At 43.0% G+C, this 26,129-nt stretch overlaps 1 protein-coding gene across 3 annotated transcripts in view; it reads left to right on the forward strand.

Annotated features, from left to right (window-relative positions):
* The window catches only part of DNAH3 (dynein axonemal heavy chain 3), a 208,189-nt gene that overhangs the window by 27,321 nt on the left and 154,739 nt on the right, over window positions 1–26,129 (forward strand). For 2 of the 3 annotated variants that reach the window (XM_021931814.2, XM_021931813.2), the window contains exons 10-18: window positions 1,354–1,549; window positions 4,587–4,766; window positions 6,501–6,637; window positions 10,800–10,905; window positions 11,094–11,272; window positions 15,659–15,843; window positions 17,738–17,861; window positions 24,160–24,313; window positions 25,455–25,599. In XM_021931814.2, the coding sequence (XP_021787506.2) occupies window positions 1,354–1,549; window positions 4,587–4,766; window positions 6,501–6,637; window positions 10,800–10,905; window positions 11,094–11,272; window positions 15,659–15,843; window positions 17,738–17,861; window positions 24,160–24,313; window positions 25,455–25,599 (1,406 nt within the window). The remainder of the gene's footprint in view (window positions 1–1,353; window positions 1,550–4,586; window positions 4,767–6,500; window positions 6,638–10,799; window positions 10,906–11,093; window positions 11,273–15,658; window positions 15,844–17,737; window positions 17,862–24,159; window positions 24,314–25,454; window positions 25,600–26,129) is intronic. The other variant, XM_021931815.2, reaches the window with a different exon arrangement.

Genomic DNA, 26,129 nt, shown 5'->3' on the forward strand with positions numbered 1-26,129 from the left:
TGTAAATACAGATGAAGCTTCGCTCGCCCACCTGCTGCTCACCTCCTGCTGTGCAGCCGGGTTCCTACACAACCAGTCTGTGGCCCAGAGGTTGGGGACCCCTGCTTTAGACCTTGCTGTGTTACAGGGGAATGCATTTGATTGACTTATATTCAGATGGTCCAGATAAACAGCCTCAAGATTTCAAGGCAAAAGGGTTTCTTACATTTACACAATTCCTTTTTCGTTTGCAAATGCTTGCAAGACTACCTCCACAGCCAGAGAAATTCCCTTGTGTAAAATGGTGATAATAATACCTGCGGATGGGTTTTCTATTAGCAGAGAAATTGTAGATGCAATCATTGGCACATAATAGCTGCTCAATAAATCTCATACCTCTATGACTACAACCAGTAGTAGTGCTTCTCTGACTGCTAGAGTAGTACCTTTTTAGCAATCAGAGAAAAGATGCGATAGGATGAAAAGGCCAGTGGTTTCCACTGGGAATTAGAAACTGGGGGACATGGGAGGAAAGAAACAATGAACCATCTATTTCTTCTTCTTCTTTGTTGTTGTTTGTTTGTTTGAGACAGAGTTCCACTCGCTCTGTCACTCAAGTTGGAGTGCAGTGGCACGATCTCAGCTCACTGCAACCTCCCATCTCCCAGGTTCAAGTGATTCTCCTGCCTCAGCCTCCCAAGTGGCTGGGACTACAGGTGTGCGCCACCGTGCACCATGCCCAGCTAATTTTTTTTTTTTTTTTTGTAGAGACGGGTTTTGCCATGTTGGCCAGGCTGGTCTCAAACTCCTGGCCTCAAGTGATCTGCCCACTTTGGTCTCCCAAAGTGCTGGGATTACAGGCATGAGCCACCACACTTGGCTATTTCTTCTTTTGGTTTTCTGATTTCTACCATCAACTTCTGAGCAGCCAGGGCCACAGTGGAGTTTCTGCTTTCATGTTTTGTTTCTTCGCTCTTTGTTCTCTCTTTCCCGCTACGAAGTCTGAATCAGAGGCCAGGCACCTGCTAGAGAGAGAGAAGTTGGACAGAACATTCTAGTTCCTTATGCGCCTTTACCCCAATCTCTGATTATAATGAAGAAACTGTAGACTCTTTCAGCAGGATGTGCCACCAATATCCCCTTTTCATTTGGGTATTCTCAATGGAAGAATAACCTGTTAATTCAAATCTTATTACTTTTTTCCCAAGAAAGAGGCATGGCAGGTAAGGTGACCGGAAATTGAAAGTACTGATTTGCGAGGCTGCTTGGTGGGACATGAGCCCATCTGCCTCATCACTGAGCTCAGGGGGCATGGCAAGAGGGTTCCTCGGAGCCCAGAAGAGCTTCTCACGTGGACACCTTCTGTCTTTACAGGTGGATCCCCACCTGTGCCCAGCTTTTTACCTCACGGAAGGAGTACTGGGTTCATTTCGCTCCTAAGAGCAACTATGACTCCTGTCGAAACATTGAGGAATATTTTGCTTCTGTGGCATCATTCATGTCGCTGCAGCTCAGGGAGCTGGTCATTAAGTCGCTTGAGGACCTCGTTTCCCTTTTCATGATACACAAAGTATGTCACGGACCTGCACTTGGACCTTTTGAGGGGTATAACCTGGTTACCTGGTTAGAGCCAGGATTCTGTCGTGTATGTCCTCAGCTGTGAGCCAGGGCACAAAGTGAAATGCCTGACTTGCACCCACATCAGGCAGTTGTTAGTTTATAAAAATGCCTTCTTTTAGCTGGAAGAAGGATATTGAATGTTGCCAACACACACGCACAAATGGTAAATGTGGCTGGGTGCAGTGGCTCATGCCTATAATCTCAGCACTTTGGGAGGCCAAGGCGGGCAGATCACCTGAGGTCAGGAGTTCAAGACCAGCCTGGTCAACATGGTGAAACCCCATCTCTACTAAAAATACAAAAATTTGCCTGGCGTGGTGGCGGGTGCCTGTAGTCCCAGCTACTCGGGAGGCTGAGGCAAGAGAACTGCTTGAACCCAGGAGGCAGAGGTTGCAGTGAGCCCAGATCACACCATTGCACTCCAGCCTGGGCAACAAGAGTGAAACTCTGTCTCAAAAAGAAAAAAAAAAGTAAACGTTTGAGATGATGGATATGCTAATTACCATGATCTCACTATATATTATATGTATCCCTTAAATATGTACAATTAATAGGTATCCTTTTTTAATTTTTAAAGAGAGATATAAAACTGTAAATAAAATCTTATAAAGTCCAGTCCAGCGGTGGATTGGAATAATTTTAAAAATAATTTCCTTAAATACATGGCAAACTTTCTTGAGCTAATTAATCAGTATTAAGTTGGTAAAAATGTACAGAAGTAGAGAAGTTGTTAAGAAAATGTAAAGAAAAATTGCATAAAATGAAATACATATGGCTTACACTTCGAGGAGAAGGAATCATTTTTTTCATCCTCTCTGTTACAAGGAAGGGGTTGGAAAAGGTTTGTTTTCAATCTTTGGCTTGAAACATACAATGGCTTATATGTTTCATTGCAGATATGGGCTTTTGTTCTTTGGTCTCGGCAAGGTGCACCTCCAAAGACAAAAGGCTTTGTTGACCTAATTAAGAACTTTTTTCATGAAACTGTTCTAGTGAAGTCGAAATGAAAACTAAAAACACTGGCCAGGCGCGGTAGCTCATGCCTGTAATCCCAGAACTTTAGGAGGCCGAGGCAGGCAGATCACCTGAGGTCAGGAGTTCGAGACTAGCCTGGTCAACATGGTGAAACCCCGTCTCACTAAAAATACAAAAATTAGCCAGGCATGGTGGTGCATGCCTGTAGTCCCAACTACTCAGGAGACTGAGGCAGGAGAATTGCTTGAACCTGGGAGGCAGAGGTTGCAGTGAGCCGAGATCACGCCACTGCACTCCAGCCTGGGTGACAGAGCAAGACTCTGACTCAAAAAAAAAAAGACACTGAAAACAGTAAGTCCTAGTTTTCAAAGCACCATAGCATTCCCTGAATTTAGATAGCCTAAAAATCGATAAATATTCTTTTGAATTTTATGCCATGTGCACGTTTTACCTTAAAAAAGTGATAAAAATTAAAAATTACCTGGTTATAAATGGTTAAGTTTTCCAAATGAAGTAAAGATGAACAATTGGCCTTTTGCTCAAAAATATAGAAACCAATGGTGCTGAATTGCATTGTTAGCTCTCTAAAGAGGACCAATCTATAAATGTCATTGTAATTGTCTGCTTTGCTAAGCAGAAGAAACCCAGGAGTGGAAGCCAATCTCACTCTAAAATTCCACACCAAGGGAAATGTAAAATCTTCCCGTGTCTGGAAAAAAGGGGGGAATTTATAGGTGTTTGATATACAGTAGGTATTCACCAGATATCATCAGTCATCTTTAAATGGATCTAGAAACCTCTGTGTTAGACGTACTTTACAGCTGCCTTATGACAATTTCATTAGGCGCTGTGGTTTATGAGGGTATCCTGGGTTAGAGCTTTTGTAGGGAATTGGAAATAGCTCTATGTCAATATTTCTGTTGTAGCAAGGTTGACATTTTGAGTGTCTAAAATAAACTGTATGCTCATTAGCAATTCCATTCGGGGTTATACAGATTACGATTAATACTTTCGGACTGAATCAATACATTTTTATTGAGCACCTATTAGGTACTATACGCTGTCTCAGGTGTTTTGGAGGAGAGAGATGATCAGACATAGATCCTGCCCTCAACTTTAGAATAGAGAAGTTGAGATATGCATATAAATTCCTACCGCAGAGAAAGAAAAAAATACTAGGCTGGGCCTGGTGTCTCATGCCTGTAATCCCAGCACTTTGGGAGGCTGAGGCAGGAGGCTCACTTGAGCTCAGCAATTTAAGACCAGCCTGGGCAACATAGTGAGACCTTGTCTCTAAGAAAACAAATAAATTTAAAAAAATAAATAAATAAATAACAGAGGAAGTAGAAACACACAAGTTCAGAAGTGGGAGGAGATTATATCCAGCTGAGAAACGGTGGCTTCCCAAAGGAAGAAATGTTTTAGCTGAATTTTGAAGGATGGGAAGGATCTAGAAATTGGGTGCAGGAATTACCAAGCCACATAAACAAAAGAGAATAAAGGCTTTGGGAAAGGGAGAGTGTGTGGAGTCAGGGTGGGCTAAGCTAAACCCAATACATATTTTATTTGTTTTTATTATTTTTTTGAGATGGAGTTTTGCTCTTGTTGCCCAGGCTGGAGTGTAATGGCGTGATCTCACTGCAACTTCTGCCTCCTGGTTTCAAGTGATTCTACTGCCTCAGCCTCTCAAGTAGCTGGGATTATAGGCACCCACCACCACGCCTGGCTAGTTTTTGTGTTTTTTAGTAGAGAAGGGGTTTCACCGTGTTGGCCAGACTGATCTTGAACTCCTGATCTCAGGTTATCCACCTGTCTCGGCCTTCCAAAGTGCTGGGATTACAGGTGTGAACCACGGTGCCCGGCCCCAGCCCATATTTTAAATATAAACAGTGTATGATGCCCTTCATTGCCTTTTCTGGTCCTCATGTAGTTCTGTGAATGTATAAAATTCACTCCCTTGATTTTGGAAGGCCCAATTTTGTAACACTTGCCCTACCTTATGTCTCCTGAAGGATGGGAATGATTTTAAGGAGCCCTACCAAGAGATGAAGTTTTTCATACCTCAGCTAATCATGATCAAACTTGAAGTCAGTGAACCCATTATTGTCTTCAATCCATCTTTTGATGGCTGCTGGGAATTAATACGTGACTCTTTCCTGGAAATTATTAAGAACTCTAACGGGATCCCCAAGGTATAGTAGTCACTTAATCATTCATTTGCATGATTTATTCACTTAGTGAATAAAATGTATTGAAAGAGGTTGTACAAGTCAGGTCACTGTGATATTCAGTTAAGGGAGCTTCACTTTGGAGATATATCCTGAGTATACCCGCTTGACCCCAGACAGATGATTTGGACCATAAAGAAATATTCACGCAGCCCAGAATTATGCTTCTAACAAGGGTATGAAGAGCTGCTTTGTAGGAGAATCGCTTGAACGCGGGAGGCAGAGGTTTCAGTGAGCCGAGAGGGCGCCACTGCACTCCAGCCTGGGCGACAGAGCGAGACTCCATCTCCAAAAAAAATAGAAAAAAGAAAAAAAAAAAAAGAGCTACTTTGTGAGAGAGGATAGTGTCCTCCATGATGTCAACTTCAATGAATCAGATAGGTCCCAAGCCATATCCCTGGGTTAATAATCCATCATGAATCAACTGTCATTAACTTGCCAAGAATTTTTTAAAATTTCCGTTTGAAGTTTCACTTGTCTGTGTGCATGTTGGTTTGTTGGTTTGTTATGTTTTAGCCACTGTAGGCTTCTAGAGAGAATAACCATTCCCTTCCTGGCCCAAGCCCTTTCCAGTTTGCTTTCCAGGGTAGAGTTACTAATTAAATTCCAGACACTTATTAACAAACTTTTATTGCTAGACAGGATCATGCACGTGGATGTAACTCCTTTTAGCTCCATCTTTTCCTGACTCCCTCTGATTGGTTGGTATGGCCAAAGGGCCATTGTCCAGTTCCATATAGGGAAGGGATCGGTGGGGTCTTGCTGGCTAGCTCCCTCATGCTCCCACCTTCTCACTCTCTCCATACATTATGTGTGCTTCACATGGGCCTTGCTTATGTGAAATGAGTGCCCAGGAGTTCAAGATTGCAGTGCAAGGAGGCCCAAGCACTCTTCTCTTTGCAAATCACTACTTATAGGGTTCTAAATGCTCTATTAAAACTGGGTGTGTGGGAGGGGAAGAAACAGTGGGAAGCTCTCCTACGACCAGTATCCCTAGGAAGGAAATGGAAGAGAAGACCCTGTAATTTGGATGACTATGCATGGGAGACAGCTGAAATACATACCGCTTTAAACTCTCCTTCACTGCTGCTGCTGCTGATTGGCAATGTGTGCAAGCAGCTGTTCAAGACCAACCTGGACTTTTCATTAGAGAGGAAAACTGGATAGTAGGGGAGGAGGGGAGCACTACAATAATATTCATTGACTCACACAATATTTTTTGAGCACTTACTAAGTGCCAAACTTGTGCTAGGCCCTGGGGATATAACAGTGAAGAAGTCAAATATGATCCAGGCCTTCAGGGTATTTGTATTCCATGACACACCTAGAACATCTCATTACACACTCATCTAATTGCAATTGTGATGAGTGCTAAGCAGGAAAAGTTCAGAAGGTGAGCCTGAAACAGGGAAACCAACATCCACTGGAGGGTGGTGGGGCAGGGAGTGGGAGCAAGGGGGACTCTCAAAGGGCAAGACACCTGAAAGGTCAGGGATTTGAAAGATGAGTAATCCAGGCAAGAAGGAAAGGAAAGAGAACAGAGGAGGAAACAGCAGGGTGATTCCAGCACTATCTAAGAGGAAATAGAGTAAACATGCAGCTGGCATCCCTGGAAATGAGTGGATTACAGGAGGCTTTGCATTTTGGTATCTCCTTTCTTAAGTCTCGCAACGTGTAAAAGTGGTGTTTACTCTTTAGGTGGAATCTGTCCTGTTCCCAGAGCTGAAAGGATATAATCTGATCCTTGGAACTGTTAATGCAGAAGAAAAACTTTTTTCTGATTTTTTGAGTCAAACTTTCCAGGTATTTCAGAAAAATCAAGTTGGCCCCCGCAAGTAAGTTGAGTTATAACTTTATTAGCTACATAGCTTTTTGGCATTGATTTGGCATTCTTAACTCTCATCCATAAGCTATTCCTGTTCCCACACACCTGAACACATACATAGTAAGAATAGCCAATACTTACCTGAGCGTTACTATTTGTCCCCACTTTACAGATGAGAAAACTCTAACTGTCCCAGTGTTACATAGCAAATAGTTAGGGGAGCCAGGATTCAAATTCAGTTACAGGTCCACCTCCATTATCTGATAGTTGTGAAGCCAGATGGGTTTTGACACTTCAAAATTTCTGGGTTATATAAAAGTAACATAATGCATATATCATATATTATCCTGCAGTTTCTGTGAGGTCTGAGGCAACATGTTGATATTTCTGCAGGGAAACCTGTAAGTACTCACGTAAATAGCCTCATATCCGTTTAGGCCAACTTTTGCTACTAAGTGAATTTTGAGGCAACTTTCTGTTTTCAGAGCTTTTTGGATTTGGGGATTGAGAATCAGTTATCTGAACCCACAGGCCATGCCCTTTAATCATCACACTGTAAAACATCTCACAGTTGCACATGTGACCAGTCACTATGTATAGTCCATTCTCACGCTGCTAATGAAGACATGCTTGAGATTGAGTAATTTACAAAAGAAAGAGGCTTAATTGACTCACAATTCTACAGGTCTGGGGTGGCCTCAGGAAACTTACAGTCATGGCAGAAGAGGAAGCAAACACGTCCTTCTTCTCATGGCAGCAGGAAGGGGAAGTGCTGAGCAAAAGGGGGAGGGAAAAGCCTCTTATAAACCATCAGATCTCGTGAGAACTCACTATCATGAGAACAGCATGAGGGTAACTGCCCTCATGATTAAATTACCTCCCACCGAGTCCTTCCCACAACACGTGGGAATTATGGGAACTACAATTCAAGATGAAATTTGGGTGAGGACACAACCAAACCGTATCACACTAGTTTAGGGTGATCCTGTAAGTAGCTTCCAAAGTGAGACACTTTACAGTTGAAAAGAGTGTTGTTAACTATTACCATGGGACAACAGGTGTAAACCTGGACTGTCCCAGGCAAACTAAGAGATATGGTCACGCCAACCCAGAGTTTTTGTACTGCAGCTCTATTGACATTTTTGACTGGAAAATTCTGTTGTGGGGGCTGTCCTGTGCGTGGTGGGCTGTTTAGCAGAATCCTTGTAGGAATTATGCATGCCAGCAGGAATCGCCTGGTTGTGACAGCCAAGAATGTCTTCAGGCATGGCCAGAAGTCTCCACCGGTTGGGAACAACTGCTAACCTAGTCAAAAAATCATGGCCTCATATTTGGAAGCCCTGCCGTTGTGAATTTGATTTGGGAGAGTCTATTTGAAACCTCTGTTTTCCCTATTCTTGGAATCTTAGACACACAGTTATTTTATTTTATTTTATTTTATTTTATTATTTTTTGAGATGGCATCTCGCTGTCACCCAGGCTGGACTACAGTGGCGTGATCTCAGCTCACTGCAACCTCCACCTCCTGGGTTCAGGCAGTTCTCCTGCCTCAGCCTCTCAAGTAGTTGGGACCACAGGCATGTGCCACCACGTCCAGCTAATATTTGTGTTTTTAGTAGACACGAGGTTTCACCATGTTGGCCAGGCTGGTTTCAAACTCCTGACCTCAAGTGATCCACTCACCTCAGCCTCCCAAAGTGCTGGGATTATAGATGTGAGCCACCATGCCTGGCCCGTTTTGTCTTTCTGGATCGACAGTTCCACGGGTTTCTCATTGCATCTCACTTTCAGAGTCTCTAAAGTGCTGGTCAACTCTCAGAAGCATGCCACTGAGTCCCACAAAGTTAATTCTGCTTACTCACTATCATCTTTATTTTAATTCAAACTTATTTTAAACCAGACCATTCCAAACACATCCTCCAATTTTGGGGAAACCTGTCTAGCCAGTTTTGTATCATTTGATAACAGGCAGAGAAAAATTTGATTTTATTTAATAGATTTTAGGTTAATTAGTCCAAGATTTTAATCTTAAGATTTAGGCGTAGAATTTTGGAGCTTGAAGAAGGGATAGGAATCACAGGCATCCCCTTTGTCTGTGGTTTTGCTTTCTGCAGTTACAGCTACCCGAGGTCAACTAAGGTTGGATAATATTAAGATATTTTGAGAGAAAGAGAGAAAGAGACCACATTCATATAACTTTTATTTTTACAGTATATTGTTGTGTGTTCTATTTATTATCAGTTATTGTTAATCTTTTGCTGTGCCTAATTTATAAATTAAACTTTATCATAAATACATATGTGCGTATAGGAAAAAACAGTATATAAAGAGTTCAGTACTATCTGTGGTTTCAGGCATTCACTGGGGGTCTTGGAACATATCCCCAAGGATAAGAAGGGACTATTGTAATATTTGTTGCATATTCACTGTATGTCAGACACAGCGTTAATTCATTTGTGTATACTTTATTACAGTTAAGCATTACAATAATCCTATGAGGTGTTAATGATCATTTCCACTTAAAATTAAAGACAGTGGGCCTGGCGTGGTGATGCATGCCTGTAATCCTAGCACTTTGGGAGGCCAAGGTGGGCAAATGACTTGAGGCTAGGAATTCAAGAGCAGCCTGGCCAACATGACAAAATTCTGTCTCTACTAAAAATACCAAAATTAGCTGGGTGTGGTGGCACATCCTGTAATCCCAGCTACTCCAGAGGCTGAGGCAGGAGAATCACTTGATTCTGCTCCTCCTGGGAGGAGGAGATTGCAGTGAGCTGAGATCACACCCCTGCACTCCAGCCTGGGTGACAGTGAGAGTCTGTCTCAAAAAAAAATAAAATTAAATAAAATTAAAGACACCTGTGATGGTTAATACTGAGTGTCAGCTTGATTGGATTGAGGGATACAAAGTATTAATCCTGCATATGTTTGTGTAGGTGTTGCCAGAAGAGAAAATGAGGAAGAAGCAAAAGCAGAAACCCCTGATAAACCCATCAAATCTCACGAGACTTATTCACTGTCACAAGAATAACACGGGAAAAACCAGCCCCATGATTCAATTACCTCCCCCTGGGTCCCTCCCACAGCACGTGGGAATTCTGGGAGACACAATTCAAGTTGAGATTTGGTGGAGACACAGCCAAACCATATCCTTCTGCCCTGGCCCCTCCAAATCTCATGTCCTCACATTTCAAAACCAACCATGCCTTCCCATTAGTCCCCCAAATTCTCAACTAATTTCAGCACCAACCCAAAAGTCCACAGTCCAAAGTCTCATCTGAGACAAGGCAAGTCCCTTCTGCCTATGAGCCTGTAAAATCAAAAGCAAGCTAGTTACTTCCTAGATACAACGGGGGTACAGGTATTAGGTAAATTCAGTCATTCCAAATGGGAGAAATTGGCCCAAACAGAGGGCTACAGATCCAAAATCCAGTGGGGCAGTCAAACTTTAATGCTCCAAAATAATCTCCTTTGACTCCAGGTCAAAGAAATGGGTTCCCATGGTCTTGGGCAGAATGGGAAAATGTGGTTGGTTTTGAAATGTGAGGACATGGGATTGGGAGGGGCCGGGGCAGAATGATATGGTTTGGCTGTGTCCCCACCAAATCTCAACTTCAATTCTATCTCCCAGAATTACCACGTGTTGTGGGAAAGACGCAGGGGGAGGTCATTGAACCATGGGGGCCGTTTTGTCCCGTGCTAGTCTCATGATAGTGAATAAATCTCACGAGATCTGATGGGTTTATCAGGGGTTTCCACCTTTGCTTCTTCCTCATTTTCTCTTGCCATTGCCACGTAAGAAGTGCCTTTTGCCTCCCGCCATGATTCTGAGGCCTCCCCAGCCATGTGGGACTGTAAGTCCAATTAAACCTCTTTTTCTTCCCAGTCTCGGGTATATCTTTATCAGCAGTGTGAAAATGGACTAATACAACACTGATCCTGGAAACAGTGAAATATCTTGTCTAAGTTTATACTGCTAGGAAGTGGTGAAATTGAAATTCAGAGCCAAAATTCTGAGTTCTGTAATGCAACTTTTTGCCACATTATAGTTCTCTTTCCTGAATTGGGCTACATTTTTAAAAATGCTACTGTGTCTTCATTTGCCACTCTGACTCATCTGATTTGATTGACTTGTATTTGTGTGTTTGATTTCACACTCTTCAACATGGAAGATATTTAAATGTCTACAAAATGTATGATGACTTACTGGATAACACAGCAGAACAAAACATCGCTGCGTTCCTGAAAGAAAATCACGACATTGATGATTTTGTGATGGTAGGAAATGTCACTTGAAATTTTATACCTTGGCGACATGTGTTGCAGACAATCCAATGAGCAGTTAGTGTCTCTTTGGTGCATAGACCGTGCTCAGCATTGGACTAGGGTGGGCCAGGGGTGAGGCTGGGGGCAAATGGGAGAGGCTCAAGGGCAAATCAAGCTACTGAATGTGCTCCTTTCTGCAGAAGATCAATGCCATAAAGAAACGGAGAAATGAAATTGCATCCATGCACATCACCGTGCCTTTAGCCATGTTCTGCCTTGACGCTACGGCCCTAAATTACGATCTCTGTGAGCGAGCTCAAAATCTTAAAGAACATCTGATTCAATTCCAAGTGGATGTAAACCGAGACACCAATACCAGGTATTGTAATTCTGTGCAGACAAACAGCAATGGTATTTGGCACCAACTGGAGATGAAAAAATGATCAGAACTTGCACCTTCCAGCAATGAACAGATTATTTTCTGGTTCAAGTTTTTTCTGCCCCTAGGTAAGGGTAGTGAGGAATTCAGGTTCGGGCTAGGAGGTGAACAGTCAAGAGAAAGTGACATGGGGGTTGGAGTAGGCGAATGGAGGGCATTTGTTAGCAGTTCGTCTCTGATCCTGAAGCTTTTGCCTTCTTGCAGGCAAATTCAGGAGAATGCAGACTGCTTCCTGGGCTTGTCTGTCTGAGGTCATGGGCCCTTCTCACTGTCCATCTAGCACATATTTTAAAACACACAGTGCTTACAGACACATTTTCCTTAGAATCACTCCTAGGCAGAATTCTGCTGTATAGGTCTGGAAATTCTATTATTCAATCTTTTTCTTTTTCGAAATGGAGTTTCACTCTGTCTGGAGTGCAGTGGCCTGATCATAGCTCACTGTAGCCTCGAACTTCTGGGCTCAGGCAATCCTCTTGCCTCAGCCTCCTGAGTAGCTAGGACTATAGGCATCCACCATCGTGGCTGGCTAATTTTTTAATTGTTTTCAGAGACAGGGTCTCGCTATGTTGTCCAGGTTGGATTGTAGTGGCTATTCACAGGTACAGTCACAGTGCACTGTAGCCTCAAATTCCTAGACTCAAGCGATCCTCCTGCCTCTATTTGCATATCTTTTTTTTTTTTTTTCGTTTTTTTAGAAACATGGTCTTGTTCTGTCCCCTAGGCTGGAGTGCAGTAGTGTCATGATCATAGCTCACAGCAGCCTCGACCTCCTGGGCGCAAGTGATCCTCCTGCCTCAGCCTCCTAAGTCTCTTGGGACTACAGGTGTGAGCCACCATGTTTGGTTCGATTGTTCAATCTTAAACTCTGTATTATGCCTTTATTTTACTGATAACTGTGTGTTAGACTAGATGTTTTTGGTCGTAATGGATAGAAGCTCAAACAGACTAGCTTGGTTTAAAAAGGGAATTTGCGGCTCACACGTTGAAAAGTTTAGGGTTTCTAGCTTCAGGCCCTCCACACTGCAATTAGGACGCAATTCCCCTGTGTCTGCTTGGCTTTCCTCCACGTTGGCTCCATTCTCTAACAGGTTCTCTCCAGTTTATGGACTTCTGCAGCTCCAGGCTTCCATCCTCCCAGGTTCCTATCCAGAGGAGGCAAAAAGTTTCTTTTTCCGTCATCCTTGGAAAAGTCCTGGCCCATTGAGGTTGGCCTGACTTAGGTCATTTGTACAGCATGGAATCAAACGCTGGCCAAGAGGATGGCTTAGATCTGGCTGGTGTTCCCATCCCTGGGGTGGGATCAATCCCACCCAAACCACATGAACTGAAAGGGGCGGGGGTTCCTGAGAAGACATAGGTGTTGTTACAGAAAGAGGTAATGGATGCTTGGCTGAGACGACCACTGCCTTCTACTGTGTCTCTATCTGGAGGTTAGAAAATGGTTATTCCATGTTATCCTAGCTGTCTTCCTCAAAGCACTTTAAACTATAGACTAAAATGATTTAGTGGCCAGGTGCCGTGGCTCACATCTATAGTCCCAACATGAGATTAGGTTTACTTTGGGAGGTGGAGGCAGGAGGATGGCTCGAGCCCAGGAGTTCGAGACCCGCCTGGGCAACATGGGAAGATGCCGTCCGTACAAAAATAAAAATTAAAAAATTAGCCAGGCATGGTGGCATGTGCCTGTGGTCCCAGCTACTCAAGAGGCTGAGGTGGGAGGATCACTTGAGCCTCTGAAGTGGAGGCTGCAATGAGCGATGTTCACACCACTGCGCTCCAGCCTGTGCATCAGAGTGAGGCTCTGTCTCAAAAAAATAAATAAATAAATAAATAAATAAGAGGAGAGATATGCAAGTTGAGGCAGGAGGATCACTTGAGTTCAGGAGTTCAAGGCTGAGTGAGTTATGACTGAGCCGCTGCACTCCAGCCTGAGCCACAGAGCAAGACCCTACCTCAAAATAAACAAATATAAAATAAAATGATTTAGTAATAATCACCACTATTAATATTATATTATATACTATATTATTCATATATGTATAATTTTAGCATTTTATAGTACTTTAAGTTTTACAAAATACATATCAGAAAATCATCAGCAAATTAATCATAATACTAATGGCATCCTCCCAGCACATTGGATAGTCTAGGCACGAATAAGTACTCTGCAAATAATAGATCTGTTCAAGAACTCACGACAACCCTAAGAAGTTGCTCATTATTTTCTCCATCGTGTTGATGATGACACTGAGACTCTGACAGGTTAGGCAGTGGCATATCTGGGAATTAACTGAGTGCATTTTGACCTCGAAGTCCATGTGCAAGCAGCTTTCTCACTCATTGATGAAGAGGTCTGATTCCTGGTTTTGGAGCCAGAATAGCTAGTTTTGAATCCAAGACCTTCTATTTATGAGCTGTGCAACCCCAGCCTCGCCTCTTGGATCTTCAGTTTCTTTTCTTCTTTCTTTCTTCTCTTTTTTTTTTGAGACTGAGTCTCACTCTGTTGTTCAGGCTGGAGTGCAGTGGCGTTATGTTGGCTTACTGCAACCTCCGCCTCCCAGGTTCAAGCGATCATCAGCCTCAGCCTCCTGAGTAGCTGGGACTACAGGCGCATACCACCACACTTGGCTAATTTTTTGTATTTTTAGTAGAGATGGGGTTTCATCATGTTGGCCAGCCTAGTCTCAAACTCCTGACCTCAGGTGATCTGCCCACCTTGGCCTCCCAAAGTGCTAAGATTACAGGTGTGAGCCACCGCGCCCAGCCTGGATCTTCAGTTGCTTTGCTTATAGGATATGGGTTTGGGATTGGGATGAGGATAGCAAAAGGTTTTCAACCTTCACACTACTTGGACACTCTTTTAAAAGTTGAGACAGGGTCTTACTCTGTTGCCCAAACTGGAGTGCAGTGGCATGATCAAAGCTTACTGCAGCCTCGACCTGGCCTCAAGCCATCCTCCTGCCTCAGCCCCCGAAGTAGCTGGGACTACAGACACACACCACTACACCTGGCTAATTTTTGCATTTTTTTGTAGTGATGGAGTTTTGCCATGTTGCCCAGGCTGGTCTCAAACTCCTGGGCTCAAGCGATCCTCCAACTTCAGCTTCCCAAACTGCTGGGATTACAGGCATGAGCCACTATACCCGGCCTACTTGGAGACTTTCTTGGGAAAGTTTGAGCCATGGATTTTTTTCCCTTAAGCAATCATCCATTTGTTCCTGTCAAATCAAAGCAACATGGTGCCTTAGTCGATCAGTGTATTCATCCGTATCTAAATAAATTTATAATGTCCTTAGGTCTTTTTAATATAAGTGAAAATAGGAGCCTCATTCTGAACCCAGGGATATCTAAGAATGCAGACACCCCAGGTTAGCAGCTGAACTCCAAGTTGGTTGCTGACTTCTCAAGTTTCTGTCTGCCTTAAAAATAACATCAACAGGGCTGGCACCGGTGGCTCACGCCTGTAATCCCAGCACTTTGGGAGACTGAGGCAGGTGGATCATGAGGTCAGGAGTTCAAGACCAGCCTGGTCAAGATGGTGAAAACCCATCTTTACTAAAAATACAAAAATTAGCCAGGTGTGGTGGTGGTGTTGGGGGGATACCTATAATCCCAGCTACTAGGGAGGCTGAGGCAGAGAATTCCTTGAACCCGGGAGGCAGAGGTTGCGGTAAGCTGAGATCATGCCATTGCACTCCAGCCTGGGTGACAGAGCAAGACTCTGTCTCAAAAAAAAAAAAAAAAAGGTTAAAAATTAATTTAGTGCTCTATTTCAACACAAAATGTGAGGGATTGCTGTTGGTGGTGGTGGTGGTGTTTTGGTCTAAATCTAGGTTCTGTGTATGAAAGGTGGTATGGTGTATTTGTTAAGAGTATGAGCTTTGGAGTCAATTAACCCAGGTTCAGATCTTGGCTCTCACATCTGCGTACCATGTTGCTTTCAATAATGTTACTCAGAGTCACTTTCTTCCATTCCAAAGTGTAGATAATAGTAGTATCTACCTGTTAGAATTGTTGTGAGGATTAAATGAGTTAATATATGGAAATGATTAGAATGGGGCATGGCACTTCATAATGGCTTAATACAGAACACATATTATTATCATTACGATTGTTATTATTCCTGGAGTTTAGTGTGCATGTGAATATTATCTATCAAGGATTTGCAGGCAGGGAAAAAGATAAAAAAAAAAATTGTTCTTTTTTCCAAGTAGGAATTATATCTTTTGAGCATGGAGTCTTACAAGAAAGTCATTTTAGATGGTGATGATGGTGATGATGATGATGATGACAATGATGACAATGGCTATTTCTTTTCTGTAGCATTTGTAATCAGTACAGCCACATTGCAGACAAAGTCAGTGAGGTTCCTGCCAACACTAAGGAGCTGGTATTCCTCATTGAATTCCTAAAGAAATCCAGTGATGTCACTGTGTTCAAACTCAGGAGGCAACTTAGAGATGCAAGTGAACGGCTGGAGTTCCTGATGGACTATGCAGACCTGCCACGTAAGTCCAATGCCATGTGTGTATATCGAAATGCATACCTATATGTATATTTTATATTTGTGTACATAACATTTCAAGTAGTCCATATGTATTTATATATTTGGGGGTAAAGTGTTGAGCAAAAGGATAGTTATATGAATTCTACCACTAAGTATCAGGAGAGCTGCCTTTCAAGTGTCCTCATATGTTAGAGGCACTAATTTTATACTCACATCCACAATAATTTGAATCACACAAAAGGAATCTGGTTAGACACAAAGGAGACATAGATAGATACTTGACCTCCAGTTCTTTTTTTTTTTTTTTTTTTTTCAGTCTCACTCTGTCGCCAGATTGGAGTTCAGTGGCGTGATCTCGGCTCACTGCAACTTCTGCCTCACGGGTTCAAGCAATTCTCCTGCCTCAGCCTCCAGAGTAGCTGGGACTACAGGTGCACGCCACCATGCCCAGCTAATTTTTGTATTTTTAGTAGAGATGGGGTTTCACTATGTTGGCCAGGATGGTCTCGATCTCTTGACCTCGTGATCCGCCCACCTCAGCCTCCCAAAGTTCTGGGATTACAGGCATGAGCCACAGTGCCTGGCCGACCTGCAGTTCTTAGATCCCTGTCTTGGCATCTGTGTCTGGTATTCCTGGAAAAGTCACTTCCAAATGCAGAATCATTTTTTTTAAGTGAGTAGATTTTACTCATCTGTAATCTTTTTTTTTTTTTTTTTTTTTTTTGAGACAGGATCTTGCTCTGTCACCTAGGCTGTAGTGCAGTGCCACCACCTCGGCTCACTGCAACCTATGCCTCTTGGGTTCCATCAATTCTCATGCCTCAGCCTCCTGAGTAGTTGGGATTACAGGCATGTGCCACCATGCCCAACTAATTTTTTTATTTTTAGTAGAGACAGGGTTTTTCCATGTTGGCCAGGCTGGTCTTGAACTCCAGGTCTCAAGTGATCTGCCTGCCTGGACTTCCCAACATGCTGGGATTATAGGCATGAGCCACAGCCCCCGGCTACCCATCTGTAATCTTCATCAATCCCACTTTTGAAGAGGCTGAGGCACTTTCCTTCATGCTCCTGCATACTATAAAAGGAAATAAATAATCAGGGCTCCTTGAAAGCTTGTTGGGCCAAGTTAGAGTTTTGAAGTGAGAAGCAGATTCTGAAGGAAAAGTTGATAAGCTCTCAACAAGCCATCTTCGATCTGAAAATACCTGTGAATTACTTGGTGTTCACAATGTATGGATGTCAGGGGGAGGTTGACGGGAGGGAGAGGTGGGGACTGGGAGTGAAAAGTGGTTCCCTAACCATCCACTTGCATGTTCATGAACTGTGCCCTCAACCCCTGGATACACTGTGGTCTCTCACTGTGGACTCTGCCTCCCGCAATCACAAAGGAAACCCAACGTGGACATTTTAATTGACGAGAGTCATAAAATGGGTGGGGGGGGCATTTGACTTTGATACCATGACTGCCATTTAACCAAAAGGGAAACCGACATGCAGATGAAGTGAAATAGTTTGAATTGTGGAACCAGAGCATCATCCTGGATTTCTGACTGGACTCAGACCTAGCCTAGGAAGGCAATCAAGCAGAGAGGTTAGAATGTAGGCTTTGGAATTAGTTGGACCTGGATTTGAATTCCTCTCTGCTGCCTTCTAGCAGTGTAACCTTGACCAGTACGCTCAATGGCTGTGTTTGCCATCTGTGCAAACGAGGATGATAATATCATCTACCTTCTAGCTTGGCCAAATGTCGACAAATGTCGCTGTCACTCATCCATGTATTCATTGCCACCCCCACACCACTCCTGATGACCTCTTGTTCTGCCTAATTAATTCACCACATGCTGACCCGACCTATGCTAAACAGTGTCCTCGAGCAGACAGTATGTGTTTTGCAGATGAGGACATCAAATTGAACAGCACTCTGTTCCTCTGGCCAGACCAGATTGAAGATATCTTTGAAAACAGCCGGAACTTGCTCCTTCACAAGAGGGATCAGGCAGAAATGGATCTGATTAAAAGGTACCGGGAGAGTCTGGGATTGTTTTGGAAATGAGGCCTGACTTCTTCACCCATGCCGCAGGTTCCTGGTTCTGTCTAAACCATCCCCCACCCCACTCCACAGCAATGTGTGGGCGAAGTCTGAAAACAATTGGTGGAGAAGGAATTTCCTTTGGTTTCCCACTGAGGGATGTTTTCTATAAGACTGCTTCACTGTAGTAACCTCTCCTAATGTCTTCCCTTCCTGCCTCGAATAATTGCATTCTGGCGGTGTAGAGAGAAAAAGGCGAAACTAGTGGCATGTTATAATGGCCTCCCCAATAATAACAGTGAAGTTGTCAGCCTTGCATTGGAGACCACAGATCTGTAGGATATCAAGACAGAGATAATAAAGACTTGGCAGGGGGGCTGAGAAATTGCCTATTTTGCAGCTGGACTTGTTCAGAGCTAATGTGGCTGTAATCACTTACTCATTCATTATTTGTCAATTCAGTTGGTATTTATTGCGGATTTTCATGACGTGCTATGCTGTATTCTAGACATTTATGTGTGTTTGGCTGCTAAATAAAGATTTTAATCCAGTGACATAGAAAATATAGATATACTGACAAATCCAATAATGTCAAGGGAAGCAGGCCAAGTGCCATGCATGTGGTTTTACAAACACACACATACACACACACACACACCCATTCCAGGTTCACATTTGGATTATGACCTGCAGATTCATATCAATTACCCTGTCCCCTTCACATAAGAAACTCCCACTCCCAACTTGAGCTGCCATAATTCCTGCAAATACTTTCAAGATAAAAGCAGGGATTTCTACACCGAATGGGAGAGTTTGGGCTGAAGGGTCAACCTGTGTAGTTGCTACCTGGAAAATATGGCCTAAGTGTGCTCCCCAGGGAGTGCAAAAAATGTGTGTGTGTGCGCATGTATATGTGTGTTTGTGAGTGTATGTGTGTATTTTCTTCCCTCCACCTGAATGGATACTGGCCCTGGAGCCTAGAATTTAGCCTGATGGAAGAAATTGATTTCTTTTTAAATTAATAGACTATGCTTTAGAGCAGTTTTATATTCACAGCAAAATTCAGCAGAAAGTACAAAGAATTCCCATATATGTCCCAGCTCCCCCACCCTGCCCCCCCAGACCCCCAAACACACCCTCTACACCCTCTTCTGTGGAACCGATTTTTTTTTCTATAGATTTTTGAGGAACAAGTGGTATTTGGTTACATGAGTAAGTTCTTTAATGGTGATTTCTGAAATTTTGGTGCACCCATCACCCAGTCAGTATACACTGAACCCAATTTGTAGTCTTTTATCCCTCACCCCCTTCCCACCCTTTCCCCGGAGTCCCCAAAGTCCATTGTATCATTCTTATGCCTTTGTATCCTCATAGTTTAGCTCTCACTTATGAGTCAGAACATACGATGTTTGGTTTTCCATTCCTGAGTTACTTCACTTAGAATAATAGTTTCTTGGCCGGGCACAGTAGCTCATGCCTGTAATCCCAGCACTTTGGGAGGCCAAGGTGGGCGGATCATGAGGTCAAGAGATCGAGACCATCCTGGCCAACATGGTGAAACCCCGTGTCTACTAAAAGTACAAAAATTAGCTGGGTGTGGTGATGCGTGCCTGTAGTCCCAGCTACTCGAGAGGCTGAGGCAGGAGAATCGCTTGAACCCGGGAGGCAGAGGTTGCAGTGAGCCAAGATGGCGCCACCGCACTCCAGCCTGGCAACAGAGCGAGACTCCATCTCAAAAAATAAAATAAAATAAAATAAAATAAAGTCTCCGGTCCCATCCAGATTGCTGCAAATGCCGTTAATTCATTCTTTTTATGGCTGAGTAGTATTCCACTGTATATATCTACCACTTTTTTTTATGTCCAACCAGAAAGTAAAATCATGTTTCCCCAGCAATTTCTTTATTTGCTTTTTAATATATTTTAACTTTTATTTTAGGTTCAGGAGTACATGTGCAGGTTTGTTATATAGGTAAACTTACGACTTGGGTGGCAAAATCATTTTTTTGTTGGATAAGTGAACAGAAGCAAATTCCTTCATCTTTTTGAGCCTCTGTGCCCCTCACTGGGAGAACAGGATAGAATCAGATCCTATCTTATGGTGCTGAAGGATGAAATGAGATGATCTGAGATTGTGCTTAGGTGGTAACCAGTATGTGGTAGGAATCCCAAAGCTGTCCGCTTCCTTCTCCCTTTGAACAGTGACCTCTGTGGGGGAGAAAAATGCTTCTCAACTTCCAACCCATCGACTTCGAATGTGTGATTTTAGAATATTACCGCAAGACCAATTAGAGACGGTAAATGCTGTTGAAGTTAGGAGGAGTGAGGGGTGGCTCTGTGAGGAATGGGAACGATTGTCATTTATGACGAGAGAAGGAGAGTGTCCTTTTATCCTTCTGAGGGGCGACTCTCAGCTTGATCTATCTCATCCACCGGTTCCCCAGCTCTTAACAGCAGAGGCCAGCAGAGGGCAGCTCTAGAAGAGGCTCAGCAGGGCAGCCCTGGGCTTAGCCCTCTCTTCGGTGAACCTTTAAATCCTTATGTTCATCATTTTGCATTAATCCTGAGAATAGCCTGTGAGATGGATTAAGCTATATTCATGCATCCATCCATCTCGTGAGAAAACAATCTTGCTTCCTCTGCAAGAAACCTGGCTTTATTTTCCCAGCCCACATTAATGATTTTGGGGTTCCATGCCGATTATTCTCCATTCGCTGTCCCGACCCCACCCTCTGGCTCTGCACCTGGAAGGTGATGCCCAATCTGCAGTGTTGGATTCTCTTGTCTGTTGGATCCAGGCTAGGCCCTGTCAATGGAGCCCTGCAGGAGGTTGGAGAGTAGCTATCGGGCTTTTCCTCTTCTCCCTCCCTGCCTGGCTCAGAGGCAGTACCTGCATCCCTCTGATGTCAATGCCTCCTCCTCCATGGTTCCAGTTTTCCATTGTCCCCAGCCTGGGGGTCGTAATGGCTTCCCTCTGATGCTAGTCTCTGGGTGCCTCACTGTCTGCTATTTGTTCCTTTAATCCTATCCATATCTCACCCCTGCAAGTAACCCTTAAAGTGTCTTTCTTTGAACATGGGAATGAATTCTATTTCCTGCTAGAATCCTCCCCGTATGCTCTAAATGGCCCCACAAATGCAACTCTTATTTAATCTAACTTCCTGAGTGCCTACTATTTGCTAATGATTGTATTATTCTATGGACTATAATATATTGGAATTTATTTATATGAAATATGTATGGAATTTACATATCTACACACACATACGCACAGCTAGTCACTGACTTACGATGGTTCAACTTACGATTCTTTGACTTTCTGATGGTGTGAAAGTGATGTTTTGAGTATCCATACAACCATTCTGTTTTTCACTTTCAGTACAGTATATAGTAAGTTACATGGGATAGTCAACATTTTATTATAAAACAGGCTTTGTCTTAGATGGTAACTGTGGACTAATGTGAGTGTTCTGAGCACATTTAAGGTAGGCTAGGCTAAGCTATGATGTTCAGTAGGTTAGGTGTATTACATGAATTTTCAATTTCCAGTATTTTCAAATTACAATAGGTTTATAGGGATGTAACCCCATTGTAAGTAAAGGAGCATTTGTTTGTATGTGTGTGTGTTCCAGGGACATGAAAGTCCTTTGGAAACTGTAAGGTACTTAGCAATTATAAGAAATTAGAAACAATAGGCTGGGCGCAGTAGCTCACGCCTGTAATCCCAGCACTTTGGGAGGCCGAGGCGGGCGGATCACAAGGTCAGGAGATCAAGACCATCCTGGCTAACACGGTGAAACCCCGTCTCTACTAAAAATACAAAAAATTAGCTGGGTGCGGTGGCGGGCACCTGTAGTCCCAGCTACTCGGGCGGCTGAGGCAGGAGAATGACGTGAACCCGGGAGGCAGAGTTTGCAGTGAGCCGAGATTGCACCACTGCACTCCAGCCTGGGCGATAGAGTGAGACTCCGTCTCAAAAAGAAAAAAAAAAAAAAAAAAAGAAATTAGAAACAATAATAATAGTAATAATTTAAGGTAATCACTGAGCTTACATGCTGTTGCCCTGTGGAAGGAATTCAAAACTGCTTTCATCAGAGATTTCTAGGTGAGTATAGTATTTGGAGCTTCAAAAAGAATTTAATGATGTGAAAAGGCACTTAGCAGCACCTAATTGCGTGGACAACAGAAGAATAATAAGCGTTGCCCCTCTCCCCCGTCATTTCATCCACCTCAGTGGTAGGTTCCATGGTTCTGGAAGTTATATGAAATTTACACGATGGATGACTCAGGGATGTGAGCTGCTGCTCTCTGCCATAAAAGAGCAAAGGAAAATGCTTTGGCACCCTGGAGGAAGAAGAGAAGATGTCTTACTTAGGGAGAGCACCCGACATTGTGTTTCACCAAAGCTTAAGGATTCGGATAGAACATGGTTCTTGCTTATAGTGGATGTTCACCATTTTAATGAGTGAATGAATGAAACGTTTTTACACTAAGGATATTCCTGAAAATGAACACAGACCTGAATCTAAAATTACATTTTATTACAGAACAAAAATAAAAAGCTGAGAAAAGGAATGGAGGCCGGAATATGTGGCTCATGCCTGTAATCCCAGCACTTTGGGAGGCCAAGGCGGACGAATCACCTGAGGTCAGGAGTTTGAGACTAGCCTGGCCAATATGGTGAAATCCTCTCTCTATGAAAAATACAAAAATTAGCTGGGTGTGGTGGTGGGCACCTATAATCTCAGCTTCTTGGGAGACTGAGGCTGGAGAATCACTTGAACCCGGGAGGTGGAGGTTGCAATGAGCCAAGATTGTGCCACTGCACTTCAGAAAGAAAGAAAGAGAGAGAGAAGGAGAGAGAGAGAGAGACTCAAACCACTTGAAAATTCTCTAAATTATGTTTAAGAAAAAAGCAACATTAAAACTGCCATAACAGAATTGAGCATTCTTAGGATAACCAAATTTATGAAATGTCACTATAGCTGATCTCAATGACATGTTCCCTTATTTGTTCAAAGAGTATTGATTATTTGCTGTGTATCAGATGGTCTAACTGCTGAAGACACAACAAGGAATTAAGGAGACAAGACAGATTTTTATTTCCTTAAACAGGGCTGGGTAAAAATAAATAAATAAGTAAAAATCAACTGTATTTATAGTTTCCATTTTAGTGAATGTGAGCAAACACTTATGTATTGACTAATGTATACAAGGCTCAATTCTGAGCTTTTCTTGTTGTTGTTATTTTCGTTGACTTTAACTGTTAAGCTAGTACTTTTTCTATCCTTGTTTTATCTACCCGAGGCACAGACAGTTTAAGCGACTTTCCCAAGACTACCTAGCTACTAAGTGGCAAGGTGGGAATTTGAAGCTAGCTTGTTTGTCTCAAGACCCTGTCCACTTCACACTATATTATTCTACCTCATTAGAAAAAGGGAGCAGTTCTCATTGAGACCTGCTTTGTTGATAATATGGATGAAGTTGATAAATCTCTGGAAAGGTCTCTCCTGATCATTCTAGCTACAGTAGCCCTCCACTTCCGTCCGCTAGTCACTCTGCCCTGTTTTATTTTCTTCAGAGCTTTTATTACTAACAGAAATATTTTATTGTTTGTCCTGTCTGTGGATTTATTCATCTATTCATCCATCCATCCATCATCCATCTATCTATCCATCCATCCATCCATCCATCCATTCATTCATTCATCTATCCATCCATCCATCATCCATCCATCCATCCATCATCCATCCATCCATCCATCCATTCATCCATCATCCATCCATCCGTCCATCCATCCATCCATCCGTCCATCCATCCATCCATGTCTATTGTCTAGGTCTCCTTCAGTTAAAATACAAGCTCCATGAAGGTAGAGAACTTAATAGCATACTTCACAAATATATTCCTGATGCCTAGGGTGGTTATAAAATATATTAGGCACTCAGTAATAAATGTCTAATGGCCGAATGAATAAACAGTATGTATGTGTGTACGTATATCGTATACATATTTACCTGTACAGGAAAATACCTGGAAATGTTTAACCACCAACAGGCTCACAACAGCTCCATTTCTGGGAGGTGGTCTTATAGGTAGTTTAACTTATTTTTTCATCTTCCTTTATCTTGAGAGAGAGAAAGAAAGATGGAGTGGGGAGGATTGGGGTAGGAAATCTGCAGGTACCTGATCAAATCTCTGCAGGCTTAAATATGGGCAAGCAGTGCTGATGTTTTGAAAGTGCACAGAATGCAAAGTTCAAATGTGACCAGGCTGTCTTTACTTTCAGATGCTCAGAATTTGAGTCGAGACTTGAGGGCTACCACAGAGAACTGGAAGGTTTTAGGAAGCGCGAAGTGATGACTACGGAAGAAATGAAGCACAATGTTGAAAAGCTGAATGAGCTTTCAAAGAACCTAAATCAGGCGTTGGCAGAGTTTGAGGTTTGGGATCTTGAGATGGGGACTTACGATGCTGTACTGGTCTATCGGTTTTGATACTTGGTTGTGAATTTCCTAAGAGCATCTACTAGGTGGATAGTATTGATTAACTCATTGGCCAGTTCTTTCGTTGGTATTTTCTTTTTTCCTTTTCTTTTTTTTTTGGTTTGTTTGTTTTGTTTTTTTTGTTTTTTTGTTTGAGACAAGATCTTGCTCTGTTGCCCAGGCTGGAGTGCAGTAGAGTGATCTCATATCATTGCAACCTCCACCTCCTGGGTTCAAGTGATTCTCCTACCTCAGCCTTCCAAGTAGCTGGGATTACAGGCATGCGCCACTATGCCCAGCTCATTTTTTGTATTTTTAGTACCATACAAAGAGATAGAGTTTCACCATGTTGGCCAAGCTGGCCTTGAACTCCTGACCCCAAGTGATCCACCTGCCTCAATCTCCCAAAGTGCTGGGATTACAGGCATGAGCCACCACACCTGGCTCACTGGTACTTGCAACTAACTTTTCCCACATCCCTTTATGACGCCAGACCTTTCCCTTTGTTAATTTCTGAGCACCCAAAGAAGAAAGTATAGTAAGGTAATTGTTCACGTATATTGAGCATTATGTGCTCAGCAATGGTCAAGAGCTTCATATGCGATATTTCACTTAATGCCTCTAATGCATCTTTGGATTAGGTACTGTTATTATTCTCACTTACCCTGAAGTAAGAGAACTAAGTCTTGGAGAAGCTAAGTAACTGTCCCCAAAGATTAGCTGGTAAGTTCTTTAACCATTAAAATTCTTACCTCCAAGGCAAGTCAGTACAAGGAGGTAACATCATATATGTAGCTAAAGTACATATGAAAATTATGAAAGCGGAGATATGGCTGTCGTAGAGTGGAAACAGAGATGACAGGGCAAGTAGCTGATTATTCTACAGTTTTAACCAGACAGACCTCAGCTGCCAAGGTCCTTGGAGGTGGCAGAGGGACATTCTTGCTTTAGTTCATACCTTAGTTTCCTCTCTTACTCTCCAGATGAATAAGCATTTCCCTCCACTTGGTTTTCAAGGCACTGAGGAGTTTGCCGTGGTGCCTTCTAGGGTTTAGGAGAACAACCCATCCAATAAACAGCATCTCCTTTTGCCTTGCAGTTGATCAATAAGGAGGAAGAGCTATTGGAAAAGGAGAAGAGTACCTACCCTCTTCTGCAGGCCATGCTGACGAACAAAGTGCCTTATGAGCAACTGTGGTCGACAGCCTATGAGTTCAGCACCAAGTCAGAGGAATGGATGAATGGTATGTGGTGATCTCACTCTGCTGGGACAGATGGGGATGGGGTGGAGGATCCACCCAGCCGCTTCTGAAATATGGTTTGCACTTAAGAATCTGGCTGGACTTTTAATCAGATTCTGACACTCCAGATTAAGGCAGCCACAGTCAAAAGTATCTGATGTGATAATAAAAATGGAAGGTGGAGAAAGAGCCAGATCTATTTCCAGGGTAAAACACAATAGGCAGCCACCCAGAGTCACGATTTAGAGTTGCAGATGGTGGGAGAACAGATGGCAGTTTCACGATGGTGCTGCTTCAGGAAAGGCCAGCGTGCCATAGACATCTGTAAACTACCCTTTTACTCTACGATCTGGGGTCCAGAAAGGTATTGAGGAGTTGGAATCAACAGGACTTAATGATTGATCCGATATGGGTTAAGGGGCAGGGAGGAAGAGAGTTACTATCCTCTCAAAGGTAAGAATTTTATTGCCTCAAAGGTAAGAATTTTAATGCTTAAAGAACTTACTAGCTGACCTTTGGGAAAAGTTACTTAG

This window comes from Papio anubis, chromosome 18 (assembly GCF_008728515.1).
Source record: "Papio anubis isolate 15944 chromosome 18, Panubis1.0, whole genome shotgun sequence".
Lineage (NCBI taxonomy): Eukaryota > Metazoa > Chordata > Mammalia > Primates > Cercopithecidae > Papio > Papio anubis.